The following is an 18,230-nucleotide window of genomic DNA, read 5'->3' on the forward strand; positions in this document are numbered from 1 at the left end:
CTTAGCTTTATTAGAATGAAAATGGGACCATCCCTCCCAGCTATGCAGAATTTACTGATTATCTCCTCAGCTCAACATAAACAGACACTACCAGTTTCAAAAAGTTAAATAGAAGAAAACTTTGGCTGATGTCTGATGAAGAAACGTATTGCTTTATGAATAAGGAAACTAATACATGTATTTCAACAGCCTTGCACATTTAATTGTCTGACCCTGCTCATACATCAGTCAACGTATGGACCAATAGTTCTGTGGCTGAGGTAACTTTCTAACAAATTGATCACACTACACACATCAGACTGCTCACATCTGCCCTCATGTGGAGAAAAGTGAATACTGCATCGCAAAGATGGCAGCTCCTGTCCTAATCTGATGGTGACATTTCATTTTTGTCCTTACCAAACATCATTTATTAGTTAGTAGCAGCATCAAACACTCGGCTCCTCGATTGTGCATAATTGTTTATTCATTTCAACAGACTAGTTATGTTTACTAGTCTATATACTTGCTCAAAATTAAAGGTGAATTAAAGAACCCTCCAACAAAACACATTTTCAATCCCCTTTTCTTCACAAGCACTCCTTAAAGGTCAGCGATTCTTCACACATCTTCAAACACTGAAATTAAACTGGGGGAGTAATGTTACAGGTTAGTAAACACTCTACAACTGAAGATGATACAGAGGAGAAACTGAATGAGAGGTGTGCATTTATGGTTTGACCAATACACTGAAGTTCTGCTGCACCAATGGATTTAACCTCTTTAATACAATACTGTGTTTTCACTTCCTCACAATGGTACTACAACATTATGTATTCATATTGTTGTTACAAAATACTGGAGCATAGATCTCAAAGAAGCCATCTCCAAAATCTATTCTCTAGAAGGGCGACGAGGCACTACTCCAAATGTTACCTGTGATAAGTACTGGGAAAAATCTGTTCATTGTTTCCATCTGTTTTAATGTGAAGGTCCAGATTGTTAATGTCTGAGTATCCTGGAAAGATCAGAAGGTGCAACATCTCTGCAGCTGGCTGACTGCTACTCTAATGCAAAGCACCCCAGAATCATCTTATCCATGTTACTCATGGATCCCAGAGAAAACACTCAGGGTCCACTTCAGGAACGTTCTTAATACAGCAACCACCTGTGACAAACGTAAAGAATCTGAAGCCATGAAAACAGATAATGAGAGCCAGAAGCTTGTTATACTCTTTTCTTTACTTAGTGCCGATAGAAAATCCTACTCAAAAGGCTTTTCAGTGTGACAGGAGGTTGCTGCAAAGCTTTGATCTAATAGTACAACAAAACGCAAATCAAACTGATGGATGCCAACCAAACGGTGGATTAAACCCATGGAACAATGACTAAAAGCAGCATGAACTACACCTACAGCTGTAGCTAATAGTTCCAAGAAAGGTCTGCATGGAAGTAAAAACAAGCAGTGGGAAGATTAACTCAAGAAAAACTATGATGACATGAACTTCAGTGTCGTCTACTTTGTGTGAACCATGGATGTGCTGAACAGAAGTTTCTGCTTCTTCTTCTTCTTCTTTCCTCCTTTCTCATCTGAAAGAGAAGACAACACTAACGGTGGATGCAGGTCTTACAACAAACACGTAAATTCTATTTCCTGTTAATTCCCAGACGCCTCACCTGGCTCCACAACAGCTCGTGGAGGAGAAGCTGAACCGCTGTCCAGCTGCAGGAGCGCCTTCTCGATGGCCTGGCTGAAGGAGTTCTGGAAGCTGGGCACAGGGACCCGGTCCGAGCCGTCGCTCTCTCCGTCGCTGTCTGCTGCCGGGGGAGCGAGCAGCGTATCTGCACGGCACAAGACGCGAGACTGAGTTCAGGAAGCCTCCGGGGAGCTACGCTGCTCCACAGCCGTTAATGTCAAAAAACAGGTTTTACAGGAAATATGCAACGACACACGCGTGTGAGCGAAATCAGTACGAGCTTCGTGTCCCGGCTGATCCGAGCTCATTAACCAGCAGAGAGGAATCATACGTGTGGAGATGTGTTTAAAGACAAGTGAAGTTTCAGTTATTGGTTTACTGGTGCCAGGTATCGTTCATGATACATTTAGAAAAGACTTTTGCTTTTATACCAAATTTAATGTATTAAAATAATAGAACAAGTGTTCATATACTGACTTTTTTCAAATAACACACTTTACAAGCGTTTAAACTGAAATTATCAATCCTTGTTTCGGTAGAAAATTTGGAAACATCAGTTAAACCCAGAGTTTTATTTCTAAGTTCAGTTACTTTTGCAGAAAGGACAGATGTGAATGATTCTCATTATACGCCTCCCTGTTTAAAATCTGTTTGGGTTATTCAGTCAACAACAAGGTGGACTGACAGCGGCTTTATTTTAGTGTTTTCAGTGAACTTTTGGCTGCTCCGGCTCATCAAGAAGGAATTCAGTTTTGTGTTTTTCAGCCTTCTCTTTAGTTTGTGTAGATTCATGCAGGTGTTATGATGTGAACACAGAGTTAATTTCTACAGAGAGACTTCAGAGTCCAGAGGACACTGATGATGTCTCGGCTTTTCAATCTCAACAGGAGGCAACACTCAATGTTAAACTTATATTTGTTCCAGGTATCACATGTTTGTGAATCAGTGGGAAATTTTATATTTAAAACTGTAACATGAACATCCAACAGTCTTCACTACCTTTCTTTGGGGTGATCCTGGGCCCAGCATCGACTCTGGCTTTCCCGTCTCTTAGCATCTATACGGGGCACAGTCACACGTTATACACTGCACCATTAGCTCTTCATCGTTGGATCATGTTGCCATGTTGAAATGCGTGTGCTTGCCATACACACCTGTGCAAAGGACAGACAGTGGGAGTCGTCCTCCACACTACCCACAATGGGTGAAGTGCTTTGCCCGTTCAGACTTGGGAATCTCATCCCATCTAAAGCAACAAAAGATCAACTCAGAGTTCAAAAGACAGACTACAAACCAGGACCGGACAGAGATGAAACCTGCAGCACTGAACATTAAACTGAAGCAGCAGCTGCTCTTACCGGAGGAAGGACTGCTGCTGAGGGGTGAAGGGGGGGCAAATGTGAAGTCAGGCTGAACTGGGGGGCTGCTGTTGTAAGGCGGAGAGCCGAACGCTGGGAAATGCTGAAGGTTCTCTAATCCAATATGCACCTCAGGATCTGGAGGGACATACGAGCACAGACGGTCACAGACGGTTACAGCCCCCACTCTGACGTCTCAGCTCTGTGTCCATGTTTCAGGTACTTACATTTACCCTGCTTCTTGTTCTCTTCAATTTCAATTCGCTTCTCTCTGCGTTTCTCATCCCTCATTTTCTTCTGCCTCAGCCGCTTCCTCTTCTCCAGGTCATCTAGCCGTTTGGAGGAAAACATGCACGATCAGCATTTGTAATCTATGAAATCTCCAGCTGTAAACTCACATCCTCAAAGCGGGCGATGCGCTCTTACCTGCGAATGTGTCCAGCGTTTCCTTGGACAGGATTGGCGGCTGCAGGGCCAACTCGCAGATGCTGAACTCGCATGTGAGCGGCAGATGAGCCAGATAACGATGCCGACGACGGATCTCCTGCGACAGACACGCAGGAAACACGTGTTAAAGCAGTGACAGGGTTTTCGAAGACGCAGCTTGATGACATCGTCAGGCAGTGTGGGATCATGGGAGTCGTTGTCTTCATTGTTAAACAACTGCCACCGCAGTTATAGTGACAGGAGACTGAACGCACCGTTGCTTTGAATAAATTCACAGATTATTCTGGATTTGAACGTTGTTGGAAACATTTGGGATGATGGAAGAATGCAGCGCAACAAAATATAAACAGCTCTAGTCGCTTTTAGACATAGTTCTATATTATACGTTTACGCAGACCAACAGATCACTGGTTACAGAACATTGTTAAAGCAGTTTTATGGTGAACAATACGACCTAAAAGCTAAATCACCTCCACCAGAACGATCTGAACAGTATAGGACTTGTGTTTCTTTGCTTGCTGACCTCAGTGACTGTGTGTCCCACCGTCTCCACCACGGTGGCGGTGATGGAGTCAGGACTGGCCTCCAAGCTGCCGTACTCACGCAGCAGACAGCGTACATTCACAGGATGCAGGAACATCTGCTGGCAGTCGTCAGCTGGACGGAGAAACGTGAGGAAAAGGTGACGAGAAAAAGTTTAAACGTGAGTGAAGAAAAGCCAGAAGCCCACACAGTCAATGCAAACAGGCTCCCTGCACTTTTTAATGGTCAGACTCCAACACACCCTTAATTAATTCTGTGACTAACGAGTACACGACTTTCCAGCTATGATTTAAGTATGATAGCGTTACTCTTTTCAGATTTTTAATAACCAAACAGGATTTGTCCCATGTCGTACTTTAGCCTGACATGGCTGATCAGTTGGTGTTTGCAGCTTAGTTTCCTCAAAGCAACATTTCCCTTCCAGCAGTCAAGCATGACACAAGTTCAAAATCAGCTTCAGCTGGTTTTGGTGGGCACAGGAAACCCTGCAGGGCTGCAGCAGGAGTGCAGGGAGTCGCCCACCTTGGTAGAAATAGTAGTAGGGTCCGTGCACCACACTGGTTGAGGGGCGGCCTGCCTCGGCCTGGCTGGCAGGGCTCTCCTCATCGGGCTGGAGCTCTGGGGCTGCCTCTGGAGGCTCCTCCAGCACACACTCCAAAATGCCATCAGGGAAGCCGGGCAGCTCTGCAGCAGCGTCCTCTGGGACCTCCGCCACCTCGTCATCAAATGCAGAGGAGTACTGCAGCACAGGCTTCAAATGAAAGACACAGACTCCTCTTACTGATCACATGCACAGTATAACCGTAACAGAAGTAGAAGCTACGACATGGCGGAAGAACATACGGACACAATAAGGACGCTGAACAGAGGCGTTCTCTGACTGACCTTGGTGCTGCTGATGTTAGTAACCACTTCCTCCACAGGAGAAGAAGCTTCTTCCAGAGTCAGAGAGGAGAAGTCGAGGCTGTCGCCTGCGTTTGTCTTCTGCTGCTTCAGCAGCGTTTCCTCTCCCTCCTAAAACCATAAAGACATACAGTTCAATGATCAGTCTGTGTGGTTTTATTCTGAGTCATTAAGAAGGTTTCATATATAATAAACGCATGATTTTCTATTTGGTGGAATAACAAAAACCTACTTCTTGGTTTTTATCCAGTGTGTTTTTCAGTATTTCTCGTTATACCAGCTGATTTATACATTCTGAACACGCTCACTTTACAGTTACTGTTCACTTTGTGCTGTTTATTGCTTCACTCGAGTACAGAGAAAATAACTAGTTAGCTCCAGTTACCTGCAAAAGACAAAGGGCGCTCTGGATGAAGCAGCCGTGGGCGTCCTCTTCCTGGCTGAGCTGAGCCTGCAGGACGGCCTTCTCCTCCGCCACCAGGCTCAAGGCCTGGGCCGGGGAGATCAGCAGCAGCTTGGAGTACGGGCTAAGACTCGCATCTGGAATCACACGTCATCACATGTTGAGTGAGTAGAAATGGAAATCAAACTAATCCTTCACAGTTTCGCTCCTCGCCCCCCATTCGTCTCTCACCTCCAAAGCGAACAGGTTCCTCCACCTTCACCCACTGAGAGCTCGGCATGGCCACCAGAGCCCCCTTTTCCCTCCGCATCAGGCGCATGGTGATGACGTCACCAGCCACGTACTGCCTGGTCTCCATAGCAACCACACTGCAACAAGAAACCAAGCGTTAGACGTAGCTGTAAGAGAAACGTCCCTTTAAGAAATAATTACTCCCCTCTGACTGTCTTTTACTTCAGGCTACAAAGTTTATTCATTTCTCATTTACCTCTTCAGGTCAGCTGTATGAACGGCCTCATAGCAGATGGGGCACTTGGACCAGCTCTTGTCACTAAGAGACAGGTAGTGCAGCATGCACGGCCAGCAGAAGATGTGGCCGCACTGGGTGATGCGGGCTGCCAAAGGAGGGTACAGGCAGATGGGGCAAGACGGCACCTCGTGACTGTAGATGCGCTGGAGACGTACATGAACGGACGGTCAGAACAGCGAGCGCGTCGGTATGAACGCTAGTAACACGGCTCAGCAGACGACAAACACTCACCACTTGCTGCACACAGTCCCAGTTGACCAGAGTGTCAGGATCAGTGAAGTGAGCCTTGTAGTCCTGGTCGTCAGTCACCACGAACTGGCAGCTGAAACACACAAAGTCAGGTGACTCCCACAGTTTCAGGCTCTCTGCATCGTATCATGTTCGGTGTGTTGAGGCTGCTTACTTGGCCTGCAGAAAAAGCTCCTTGTTGAAGGGCTTGTGCTTGTGGCCCCATTTGTTTCGGCGGCCCCAGCAGGAGTGGCCTCCATCTCCGACACCACCACTACCTCCACGTGGTTCAAAGGTGAAGTTCAGCAGGTGGTTCAGGCTTATTTTCTTCGGTCCAGCAAACTGAGCCGGGCTAAACTCGGCCCGGCGCGTCTCTGCTACCTGGAGAAGATAAGTATGACTTAAAACTGATGCTCAAAGTTTTAATGTTTTTCACACTGAAGAAAGGGGGATCTCTTAAGAATACCAACCTCCTCACGTCGTCCTCCACCTGTAACTCCATACTGTCGTCCACCTCTCTGAGAGGGTCTCTTGTCAAAATTCTTGCTTTTCTGTGAATTGGTGCGGCGAGGGCCTGGGAAACTGTCGGCTTTAGGAAAGGAGGGCTCGCGCTTGCGGCTGTAGCGTTTGGAGCCTCCATTATTTTTACTTTCTGAAATAAAAAAAAAGCGTTAACATGAATACAGAAACACGATCAGTCACTAAAACACCTTCATTTTGCAGGTGTCTGATTTCTAAGTTGTGCACCAGTGCTAGATCGTGCATTTACTAACTTCAATGTGAGGTATTAAGTGATTTACAGAGGCATGCTTAGACACTACAAAAGTAATGGAAGTGGAGTTTGTTTATATGTTATGCTTGAGATAAGTTTATTAAGACAATACAATCTTGTAAACATTACTGAATGGTGACATTCATCCATTTTTTATGCAGAGTTGAATAATTAAAACAGGCCAGCGTGTCTCTGCATACATGCATATGAAATATGTGGTGCATAAACCAGGAGAAATGGTGTGCATGTGTTAGCTTTAGCTACAGCCTGCCGGTGGAGCTCAGAGGGTCAAATGTTGTGACAGTGATGTCAGCCATAGAGATAAACAACCTCTGCGCTACTGCTAGGCCCCAGCAGGCCACAGGCAGCCACACAGCGTTTGACAAGCCCGGGTGACATGTATGTTGTTTAGCGGGGGATTTTCACCTGTTTTGGGTTTAGATTCGCCCGGTGCCGGGCCTGTGGAGCTGGAACGGGGCGGAACCTTGCTGCTGGTGCTGCTGTTGGTGTTTTTCTCCATGCTGGTCTTCGCGCAGTGAGTGGTGTTGAGGCCGAGCTCCGGGCAGAGAGCCGCCGAGCTCTCTAGCATCAAACAGGAAAACAGAGGAAAGCGGGCTGCAGTGAGTGCGGGTCAGGCGACGAAGGCCCTGATTCATTTCTGTCAAACGCGGAGACCCCATCACGGCGACATCTTGACAATAAAACAAACCCGAGAAAAAATAAGAGACACGATTTCGGCGTCTCAAGTTATGGAGGCAGTTGGAAGAGAGGACGAAAGCTCGCCACGCGGGGCCAAGACCCCCGAACTGAAGGTTTTTACTCGTTCAGGAAAACAATATGCCCGCTAAAAGGCGGTAAATGTTTCCCGAAAGCTGGAAAACCTGTGAATTTAAAGATTTTGACCAAAAAAAATACCCGTTCCAACGAACTTGCAGTAATGGCGACGGGTCGCCAAGCAAGAACCTCAGAGACCCGGATGTTTCTTGTACTGCTTGCAAATATGTTTAGAAGGTAGGCCCAGCTAGGCATTGTGGGAAATGTAGTTTTAAAAGCGTCGTGAGCCATGACTGTACAAAACAAGTAAAGTTTTAAGGTAATAACATTGGTTTAGTACGAATATTATCCTGTTAATTATATTAACCTAATTCATTACTTATTTATTAAGATATTATTAAGATATGGCCCACCACAGAACTGAACCAATGGCAATATTGTCAAAGGTTCATCATGTAGATATCTGTCCATCTTTCTTTATACCAACAATGTACACCATCCAAACATGTCCAAACAATTGTGAGTTTTGATACCACAACAAATACATTATCTTCAAAAATAGTGCTTTAATTTGAACAAACCTCAAATTCGCACAAAAACACATTATAAATACAAAATAAATTCATTAAAACATAAGAATCAGCCCATAGTCTTATTTTGTAGTACAGTGATTCATCCACTCCTCTGAGGATCAAACATGTGACCTTGCTGTTGAAAGATATTTATACTGTTGTAATGCTGAAGACGTTGATACAGTCAGTCAGTTTTCTTTAGTAGAAAATCCACAGAGCAGCTGCAGTAAACCACATCTCCACAGACTTCATGTATTTTTTCAAATGCTTCACATCTTTCTTTCTCTCAGTCCCATTACAAAACAATCAGAACCACCCAAACATCTAAGAAAACCACATCATTTCCACCTTTCACTGCATGCTGTGAAGTCAATCTTCTTCATCTTCCTCACTCTCAAATTCATCTTCAAATGCTTCCTTGTTTCCTCCTGTTAGGGAACAGTCCAGAATTGCTCTGCGAACATGTTCTTCTTCTTCTGCAAATGCAAAAAGAAGGAGCCAGTCAAGTGTCATTTTTCTTTGGAAATCTGACTGTAATACAACATGCAAAATGATCTTAGGGTGAAAAGCTTCAAAGTATCATGTAAGACTCATGTTCAATTTCAGCATGAATGTGGAGCCAAGGGGCGTCCCGACACCACAGCTGCTCCACCACCACCCCCACACCACACTGCAATTTCCCAGCTTGGGATAAATAAATATATCTATCTATATTAGAGAGCATTTAAAGCCTTTACCTTTATTTTTACATTTAGGGAGCATTCGATGCAGCTGCTGCTTGTTGTATTTGATCAGAAACTTCTGACATGTTCTAATTGTTCCTGGAAAAAAACAAACTTTTAATTAGTCTTCAGTTGATATTTAAGGTTGTTAAAATGTGCAATGATTTTCTTACCTCCCACATGTAAACAGTTCAGAAAACATGGGATCTTCTGCCCACGAGTTTCAACACTGGTAATGAAAGGCAGTGCAGACCAGAGCAGCCTGTAACACCTTTTGGGGAAACGCAGGAATACTATTCCAGTGTGAGCATTCAGATATTTCACTAAAAAGAGAGAGAGGAAAAAAAATCACAGAGAACACAAGCAGAACTACAATATCCTGAAAAATACTGCGTGATTAATGACTCCATCTTGGAGTCAAGATCATCATATAATTTGTCTTCCATGTTAAGAGGACCACGATGGACGTAAGCCATCTTTTTAACTTTACTGTGTGATCCTTGACATTTTCAATTAATAAGCATTTGTCGCAGACCTGTTATACATATTGAAATCAAATACATAAAAATAGTTGAAGGGCTGCAGGAATCCATAATAGTCTCATGTTAAGGCCAATAAACAGACATACAGAGTAACATTACTTCAGCGTGAAAGCTCTCCTGATGACAGTGCACATACTGTACACTGGTATATATGTATACAAGTAACTATCATTTTATTCTAATTTAAATCTGTGTATATATGTTCTATGTATGTGTAGCATGACGAGGCTACAACTGACATTTCATGACATTACAACATGATGATTTAATACTTTACTTCAATTTATGCCACTTCAATAAATCCCACCTTACTTTATAAAGTAAGATTTTACATGCAAAACAACTGATCAGCAACAGTTTAGAAAATATGATGCATAGCTACAGATTAAACTACGCATCAAGAATCAAATAATATGATATCACAGACTGGAGCCATTTAGCTACATTAGTACTTTTAGGTTAGGGGGTATTTTCTCATTATATGTTTGTAAATTGGACTTTTTCTACTTAACCTAAGTGAAGGATCTACAGCAGGCATCTCAAACTGATTCCATAAAGGGCCGCAGGCAGCAGGTTTTCCTTCCAACCAAGAAGGAGCACACCAGGCTGGAATCAATTAAACAACTGATTTCAGTCTTCAGCTGATAACTAAGTGATCCCTTGATGTTGACTGGTTGGCCTGGTGTGTTCCTCCGCGGTTGGAACAAAAACCTGCAGCCACACACAGCCCTTTAAGGAATCAGTTTCAGAGCCTGATCTACAGTCAATAGTTGCTCACCAGAGAATCTGATGCTGCAGAGAGCCGCCCCATACACCCCGTGTGTGCGGGCCACCGCCGCCTTCACTGTCGCAGCGATGGCCCGGTCATCCAGCAGCAGCAGGCGGCTCCTGTCCGACACGTTGACTTCACACAGTAAATACCTACCGACACAACAGAGACCGTCAGAAACCAACTGTGAACACACAAAATGAGGGTAAATGGTCCACGAGGAGCACATTCTACCTCGACTTCACGCGCACCATCGCGGCTCCTCTCTTCTTCCGCGGAAACTTCCGTCAACAAAACGATCCGCTACTCGGAGAGAAGCACCAGCGCCACACTCTGGACATTAACAGCGTTGCTGGGTGCACTTGACACGATACACTTGGCGGCACGGATGTGTGGTTGTTTGTTCATCAACACATCTAGGCTGAAAACAAAACCGCCGAATTTTAACATCGCTCCACGAAACTCAATGTAGGGAGGATGAGAGCTTTTAGACTGGACAAAATGGTCTGATTTCACTCATAGCTTTCTGGTATCACATTAGATGTAACAGTCTACTCAGCTGAAGAAGAAACGGGACGGCCTGCGCATTAAACCATTCATACCCCTTCGGTAACTATGACAATCTCCATCGTTCTCAGCCAATCACAAGCGGACTTTCCTGTCTTCCATACACGTTTTACGCCATCTTGAAATTACATCCACAGTTTGCTAAATCGCTCCCAAATTAAGACGCACAACAACTGTTTTCATTATTGCCACGGTGTCCGGTATGAACGGTTCACGGAACAAACCGGCGCCGACAGTCAGCAAAGGTCAGACGGACTCGGACACCGGCTCGGAGGCGAACCACAGGGACCGAAAGACTGGAGGAGGAATGCTGAAGAAGCTGAAGTCGAGGCGCAGTCAGACGGATAAGTGGCCTGTGGTCACAGAGGATGAACTCCGGGCTCTGGGAAAGGATATTTCCCCGGACCATGTCCTGGGTCTCCGGGCTGTCACGGAGGGTAAGTTATGTGAGAATTAACTCGGTTTTATCTGGAGTGGGTAAATCACACCGCTCAGCGGGCACCGTTAACCCAGAGCTAAATGTGGCTAAGTGGCGAGTTTTCGGAGCGGTGGACCAAAAAGTTCAGTAATTGTTATGAAAATGCTGAATAACGGTGTTGAATCTCTCCAAGATGGAGCTAACGATATCTGTGTACCTCGGGTTTGAGCTGGGATTTCTAAGTCTTTATTACTCGAAGAAGGAGGATGTTCCAGGCGCGTATCGAGGAATATGAGCCACCCGGAGGGATCCGGCTCAGGGCCCCCTGTCCTCAAAGCTGCATTAATGGATATTTGTGTTCACTTTGGGGAAATCAAACAGCTGCAAAAACAGTGTATAATATGTCAAATATGTTCGCAAACACAATATGAAAAGTTATGTCCAGTTACGTTTATTTGGGACTCATTATTGCAGCTCTGTTCACTCAACCTTTCTGCCATTTGGTGCTGGCAGGTCGTGTGCAGTGGGTTTAACAAGCTGATTCACCTGAACATTTACCTGCTGCTGCTGCTGGAAAGGAAATGTGATGATTTTCTGTGGAATTATCTCCGTTAGTGACTCCGGTCACATTAAGTGTCGTCATTTTATCTGTTTTTACTATAAAAGTGTGGATTATTGCAGCTGTAAGTAATTTTATATATTTTTTGCCCCTCTCCCTTTGGTCCCCTGTCTGTCATCACCTTCCACCTGACCAGTAACTGCCCTGCTTGAACCTCCTGAGTCAAACCTCTGTTATCGGACACCCCGTCTACCACAGTTGCTGCTAATGCTTAATGCCTCCCATTGTTTCTGCGCCTTTTCCCGGATCAGACAACAATGGCATTACTTCCCTTCTCAAAACACTTCAAGCTGGGAGGCTGTGCTGCAAAATTACTCACCACTTCTGCAGGTGCAGGAGCCAGAAAACAGACACTGAAAGCCCAGATACTCATGGAGTGCTAGTGCCAAGTGAGGCTGAGACAGCGTATTGTGACTTAAAATTCACCACATCAGTAGTGAGAAATCTAATAAATATCAGAGACTAATTTCCTGTGAATTTGGACAGAAGGAGCTCTGTTTGCTAACGGTCGCTCGCCATATAATGGACTCACCTACATGTTTGTGTTTGTCTGAACATGAACTCTCACTATTATTTCACATTCCAGACTATCTTTGCAAACCCGAGGACAATATCTACAACATCGACTTTACACGGTTCAAAATCAGAGATCTGGAGACGGGAACAGTGCTGTTTGAGATCGCCAAACCTCCAAACAGCGGTGAGTGACAGATTCACTTTTGTCACCCCGCCAGATGCAGTAACCATGAGTCCTTCTGTAGATGCAGCTGTCATTTGACGTGATGTGTTTTCTTGTTCAGCCAGAGTTTTGTTAAGTTAGTGGTTGTCAGCCTGACTGCTCAGTAAATGTCGCTCTGTCTGTGATATCACTGTAAAAAATAACCGTTGTGAAATTGATTAGATTGGAGAGGCATGTATCCAGACACAGTGGTGATCATCTCCAGAAATATTTGTATAAATAACACATCTGTAAGCAAGACTGTGTCTTTTTTTATGAGTAACACATGTAAACCATGCTCATCACAGCTGGTTTTAGAACATCTGATTAACCATAATGTGAAAGAATAATGTAGCATCATTCTGAGCAATAACATGTATCAGATAACATCATCTTTAAGCATTATTCACACTCTTTCAGCCAATGAAAATGCTGCAGATTCTTGTGATTTGTGCCTTTGCTGTGAAAAGCCTAACATGTTTTCTGTGTTAGGTCCTGTGGAGGGTGAGGACGACAGTGGAGATGTAGACACCAGTGCAGGTCGCTTTGTGCGATATCAGTTTACACCAGCCTTCCTAAAACTGTGTACTGTCGGTGCAACGTAAGTGAACGGACCCAGACTTTCTGACAAAAAACATATGAGAACTAAGACTTTTCTTTTCCATCTGCTGAGAGTCAACTTGTCTGAAACTTTCTGTTTTAACTGAATGGTAAATTTTGTGTTTGTGTTTCTGAACCTCAGTGTGGAGTTCACAGTGGGCGACCGGCCCATTAACAGCTTTCGTATGATTGAGAGGCATTACTTCCAGGGACGCCTCCTCAAGAACTTTGACTTTGACTTTGGTTTCTGCATTCCCAACAGCCGCAACACATGTGAACACATTTATGAGTTTCCACAGCTTCCAGACGACCTCAGTGAGTTCCAGCCCGTTAATGTTGTTTCATCCACGTCGTGATCTTTCTTTCCTCCCTCACTTCTTTCCTTTCTTGTCCCCTTCTAGTTCGCCAAATGGTGGCACACCCTTACGAGACCAGATCGGACAGTTTCTACTTTGTGGACAACAAGCTCATCATGCACAACAAGGCAGACTATGCCTACAATGGTGGTCTGTGATACCTGAAGGGAAGAATGTGCAATACTTCCTAGAGGATTGATTTCCTGGGTTACAACCATCCAAAAGCTTCTCTCTGGGGGGCAGAAGTATTCCTGCGACTGTTACGACGTTCTTCAGAATCAGCGAACCACATCTGCCTTCACATCAGGACCTCATGGAGCTCAGTTTCTGGGACTCTGAATGATGTTTTGTTACATAATTCTGTTAAATCTGACTGAAACCTTTTTGTTCTGATGTTCAGTTAGTAGAACAACCATCATGTTACTTCTCAAACACTTGAGGGTTACCATGGCAACAACAGAAGCTTCGAAGCATCCAGGTCAGCCTTCCTCTTATGCCTTAAGTTTCTTGCCGTCTCTGCTGGAAAGGGACACTTGGAGTCACAGGCCTCTCATGGCAGAGCCTGTAGACTGTTAGTTAGGACTTCATTTAGTTCAGTATATAGATGTTATCAGATGTTTGTTTGAAATACCTTCTGCAGTTGACAATTGTGTTTCCCATATGGAGAAGCGAGCATTAACTAGATGTTTTACAGTATTGTTATTCATAGAGGACCGTGTAGCACTAGTTGACATTGTTTGCTATCAGCCGTGAGTCTCTGGGGCTTTTTGTGTCACATATTTAAGCTTCATGTCGACATTAGGTTGACTCCTCTAGTCTTTAATTGAAGAACAGCATAAGCTCTAATATTTGCTACGATTTTATGACAAGAAGTTTTACAACATCAGTGGCTGTCGACTGGGAATCGACTGTTCTATCAAACTGTGTGACCTCTGCACTCTGGGACACGTGAAAAAGACAAGACAGCAGCAGAATCGGAGTTATCTGAGTCCATCTCTAAAACGGCTTGTCCTCCAGTGTCCAATCACATTTAGCCCTTTGAGATCTTTCTGGTTTATTTGGCATGACAGCACTGTGAATCAGGCTCTTTGGCCAGCGGTGTGGCACACTTATTAAACTGGTGTATCTTCTGCTGCTCAGGTTCTAAATCTGCCAATGAAACAAGTAGCACGCATGACAGTACTGAGTGATGTAGCTTATGTAGCTGATGTAGTTTAGTGAGGCAGTGGGGTAGACAGAAGTGGACCCTTTTCTTCCTCTGTTCATGGAAACCAGATTTAACGACTATGCCGGTGGTTTTAGCCCATTTACTACAAACTGAGTAATGGTTTCATTAGCCACAAGCTCCCAGTCTGTTAGATACACATGCACCGCCTCATGTAATTCTGCACAACAGCCCTGCAGTAAATCCGACTCGAGTACAGTTTGTAATGCTCATCTTTGTTGACACGTTATCACGGAGGTGTTGATTTGATCACATGGTCACTTAAAGAAAAGGTGGGATGTCCTTAATTCATCCAACACTTTGATTTTCACCTTGTACAGAAATGAATTAAAATCAGCATCAAGTTGGGTTGAAAGTTAAATCAAGTAAAACCACCGGAATCGTCTGGAAGCTGTTCTCAGTGCAGAAATGATCTGGGCCTCCTTTTTCTGGACCTTGTAACGTGGATCCCGTGTGCCTTATATCAACTTTTCATTGTTAGAGAACCTCGTGCTTCGTCACCTGTAAGAGAAACACTGCTGTTCACCTGCACACATGAAGCTCGCTGTTACATACGACTTCATCCTGCAGCGCTGCATGTGTGAAACAGTGTTTCATAGCAAGTGTTGAGTCATCTCATAGACTTCTTATTTACCCTTATACAATATGTCATTTTACAGTTTGAGGCATCAGTGACAGTTCCTCATGTAGCCTGTTAATAACCTCAACAGGTGTGATGTCAGGGGCACACCTGGACAGCTGTAGCCTTTGCTCCACGACTCCATACAACCCCATTTTTTTGTCAGATGGACTTAAATACTGGTGATCTAAATGCCTTGAAAAGTGGTTTCACTTGTACGTCTGCACAAACTGATCCAGAGAATGAGAGTGGATCCATTCTGTGTTCTGCCCTATCGACTCCTCTTTTCACATTGGCTGATTTTACAAACGACACCTTCACGTCCCATCAGATTTATTGTAAATAAAAGTGTTTGACTGCCAAACGTTCACACTGAACATCCGGTGCTCGTTACATTAGATCATCAGGGATGCGTGGGGGCTCTTCTACCTGCAGCTGGCATCACATGTTAACTGAACGGTAAACACAGCAGGTGATCTAGTGATGAAGGTCTGACATTTTAAACCCACACAATGTTCGACAGGTGTTGCAAACTGAATACTTTGATATGACATGAAGATGGTTTGCTTTTTAAATTGAATCTGCTCCCCACTGCTCTGTTGTGTTGGAAATATAAATAGGTAAATCTAAATTGATGACATTGTTTTGACTTTTTATGGAACGGCATCGTTTTTGCACAGTTTTTCAGGATCTCTTGACTTCCTCTGTTAGTACAGTGAAGATTTTACCAGAACTACCTACACTTCTGTTGTCTTGACCGGTTTGCTTTGTTTCTCAAAGCTGTATGAAGAAAATGACGAATAAAAGCACATATCTAAGTAAAAGGGCTCGTTTCTGTCTGTCCTCACTGACTCCATTACCCAGAATCCTCCGCTGAAAACAGCAGCAGCACGTGTTTAATCATGGCGGCGCGCGCTGAAGCGACGGTGAGGGTTGATGAAGACTCCAGCAGCAGCGACGATGAAGCTCTCAAGAGGTGTCAGGAGGCAGTTTGGGAGACACGAGGCGACGAGAGGAAACGTTAGTGACCAGAGACGAACATGTCAGCACAGACACAGAAAGTCCAGCAGAACTGCGACAGGAGCGCGTTCAGAAGTCCGCCCGGAAAATGTCTCATTTAAACACAGCTGGTCAACAGCTGATTAAAGTTGACTGTCAGGGGAAAAAACATTGGTATTGGACTTCAGAGCTCATTAACCAGCTTTCTCCTGTTGCAGCTGCTGGTTTTAACTCTGCTTCAGACTCATTCAGGCTGTTTTATTCGATGCTTTTTACCTGCTAGTGACTGCTGCTGTCTTCGTGTGTTGCAGGTGGAGACACCGGTGTGCAGCAGACAAAGCGGTAAGATGCATCACAGAGATTCAGACCACTAACTGTGAACCACCATCAGGGAGGATACAGTGAAATAGTTTATGTATCTACACACTAATTCACTAATTCTGCAGTGGCTGAAGTTCACAGATATATAAGAATATCAGAAATAACTTTGAATATTGTTTGCTGTGGAACAGGGTCGTCGTCGCTGACCATGAACACGATGGCAACGAGCTGCAGGTGACTGAGGGGTTTCGAACACACGTCGCTAAAAAGCTGGGAAGTCTTCTGGACAGGTAGGAAGCGTGACCCTGCGGAGAGGTTTAACGTTTGAATGCAGTGATCTGACAAAGATGCACATGTTTCCTGTCTGTTACCGTCAGATGCATCACAGAGATTCAGACCGAGACCTCGTCCTGTGCGTCAGAAAAATGTGATGATGATGAAGGTGAGGTTTCTCTTTGTTTTCGCATGTTGTGGAGATTCTGTTGTCTTCTCTTTAAATGTTCTCACAACCACATTTCTTTCTTTTTTTAGGATTTCTTCTGTTTTCTACGTCAGTGCCAGGACAGACAGCTGATGATCCTCCAGCTCCTGCGAGGCGGCGGCCTGTTCCCAGCTCAAGGTTCTTCTTCTGCTTTTTAAATTAAAGCAACTTGGTTCATTTGTGCACTCCTTAATTTAACACGATGCCTCTCTCTGATGGTCCCAGCGACAGCGACAGCGAGATGGAAACGAGGCTGAAGGAGGCAGCGGTGTCCGTCAAAGATCTCTTACCCTCGTTGTCGCTCTCGGCTCCCTCAGCTGAGCCTCCCTGCTCGGACAAAGTCAAGGAGGAGAAGAAAGCGGCAGAGGAAGAGGAGAGTGTTGTGAAGAAGAGGAAGAAGAAAAGGAGGAAACAGAGTGAAGGAGAGAGAGACTCTGCAGGTTCTCTTAATGCTCAAAGCAACGGTGAGCACAGGAGCTCAGAGCAGGAACACATGCTCACAAAGAAGAAGAAGAAGAAGAAGAAGAAGCAACAGCAAGACGGAAACACAGAGGAAGAAGCTTTGAACTGAAGCCTTTGCTCTTTCATTATGGGATGTTTGTCTGTTTCCCAGCCTGTCACAAGCTTGAAATGACTGAATGGTGATGAATCTTCCAAAACATTTGAGTGTATTTGAGGAAACATGCAGCAGACACAGCACAGTTAATGACTGTTCCTGGATATTCCTGAAAGAGTCTTTAGGTCGTCGTGAAAGTTGCTCATTAAGACCGTGAAAAAGCGTTTTCCAGGCCGTGACATAAAAAAAGCCATTTAAAGGTTTCAACTTAATGTACAATTTCTGAACATGACTAAACATTTGAATAAAAACACATTTCAGTGTTGATTTTCCATTGATTGTCGTATCAAAAGTGAATCTTCTCTAATGTCGATTCTTGTTCGTATTACAGTGGTTTCAGAGAGTCTTTGAAACGTCGCAGCAGTCGTCCCTGTGGCCCCCGAACTTTATACCAGAGGTAGCCGTCAGTCCAGAACACATCACGCTCCTGAGTCCAGCACATGGAGAGGAGAC

At 44.5% G+C, this 18,230-nt stretch overlaps 4 protein-coding genes across 5 annotated transcripts; 2 read left to right on the plus strand and 2 right to left on the minus strand.

Moving 5' to 3' along the window:
• Positions 1 to 446: 446 nt before the first annotated feature.
• Positions 447 to 7,819, minus strand: rnf10 (ring finger protein 10). Its single transcript, XM_041936820.1, has 17 exons — positions 7,286 to 7,819; positions 6,558 to 6,739; positions 6,263 to 6,468; positions 6,091 to 6,181; positions 5,818 to 6,002; positions 5,562 to 5,698; positions 5,313 to 5,467; positions 4,910 to 5,038; positions 4,547 to 4,775; positions 4,005 to 4,138; positions 3,461 to 3,578; positions 3,262 to 3,363; positions 3,035 to 3,172; positions 2,831 to 2,922; positions 2,676 to 2,733; positions 1,657 to 1,821; positions 447 to 1,569 (listed from the first exon to the last, which is right to left on the minus strand). Exons 1-17 carry the CDS (start codon positions 7,446 to 7,448, stop codon positions 1,496 to 1,498), a joined length of 2,358 nt encoding a protein of 785 aa, XP_041792754.1. The 5' UTR covers positions 7,449 to 7,819; the 3' UTR covers positions 447 to 1,495.
• A 401-nt stretch (positions 7,820 to 8,220) lies between these two features.
• pop5 (POP5 homolog, ribonuclease P/MRP subunit) lies at positions 8,221 to 10,517 on the minus strand. The gene is made up of 5 exons (XM_041937763.1): positions 10,473 to 10,517; positions 10,248 to 10,390; positions 9,101 to 9,250; positions 8,943 to 9,026; positions 8,221 to 8,681 (listed from the first exon to the last, which is right to left on the minus strand). Exons 1-5 carry the CDS (start codon positions 10,490 to 10,492, stop codon positions 8,575 to 8,577), a joined length of 504 nt encoding a protein of 167 aa, XP_041793697.1. The 5' UTR covers positions 10,493 to 10,517; the 3' UTR covers positions 8,221 to 8,574.
• A 426-nt stretch (positions 10,518 to 10,943) lies between these two features.
• On the plus strand, positions 10,944 to 16,177 carry unc119.1 (unc-119 homolog 1). 2 transcript variants are annotated; one of them, XM_041937179.1, is made up of 5 exons: positions 10,944 to 11,242; positions 12,429 to 12,542; positions 13,053 to 13,161; positions 13,303 to 13,475; positions 13,562 to 16,177. In XM_041937179.1, exons 1-5 carry the CDS (start codon positions 11,008 to 11,010, stop codon positions 13,672 to 13,674), a joined length of 744 nt encoding a protein of 247 aa, XP_041793113.1. In that variant the 5' UTR covers positions 10,944 to 11,007; the 3' UTR covers positions 13,675 to 16,177. The 2 variants fall into 2 exon arrangements, with proteins under 2 accessions (XP_041793113.1, XP_041793114.1); XM_041937180.1 differs by having other exon boundaries at positions 13,423 to 13,475.
• A 78-nt stretch (positions 16,178 to 16,255) lies between these two features.
• Positions 16,256 to 18,214, plus strand: c5h12orf43 (chromosome 5 C12orf43 homolog). Its single transcript, XM_041937830.1, has 7 exons — positions 16,256 to 16,380; positions 16,671 to 16,701; positions 16,872 to 16,970; positions 17,058 to 17,122; positions 17,212 to 17,299; positions 17,387 to 17,977; positions 18,109 to 18,214. The coding sequence occupies exons 1-6, from the start codon at positions 16,263 to 16,265 to the stop codon at positions 17,730 to 17,732; spliced, it is 747 nt and encodes a 248-aa protein (XP_041793764.1). The 5' UTR covers positions 16,256 to 16,262; the 3' UTR covers positions 17,733 to 17,977; positions 18,109 to 18,214.
• Positions 18,215 to 18,230: the final 16 nt, after the last annotated feature.

Source organism: Chelmon rostratus, chromosome 5 (genome assembly GCF_017976325.1).
Source record: "Chelmon rostratus isolate fCheRos1 chromosome 5, fCheRos1.pri, whole genome shotgun sequence".
NCBI lineage: Eukaryota > Metazoa > Chordata > Actinopteri > Chaetodontiformes > Chaetodontidae > Chelmon > Chelmon rostratus.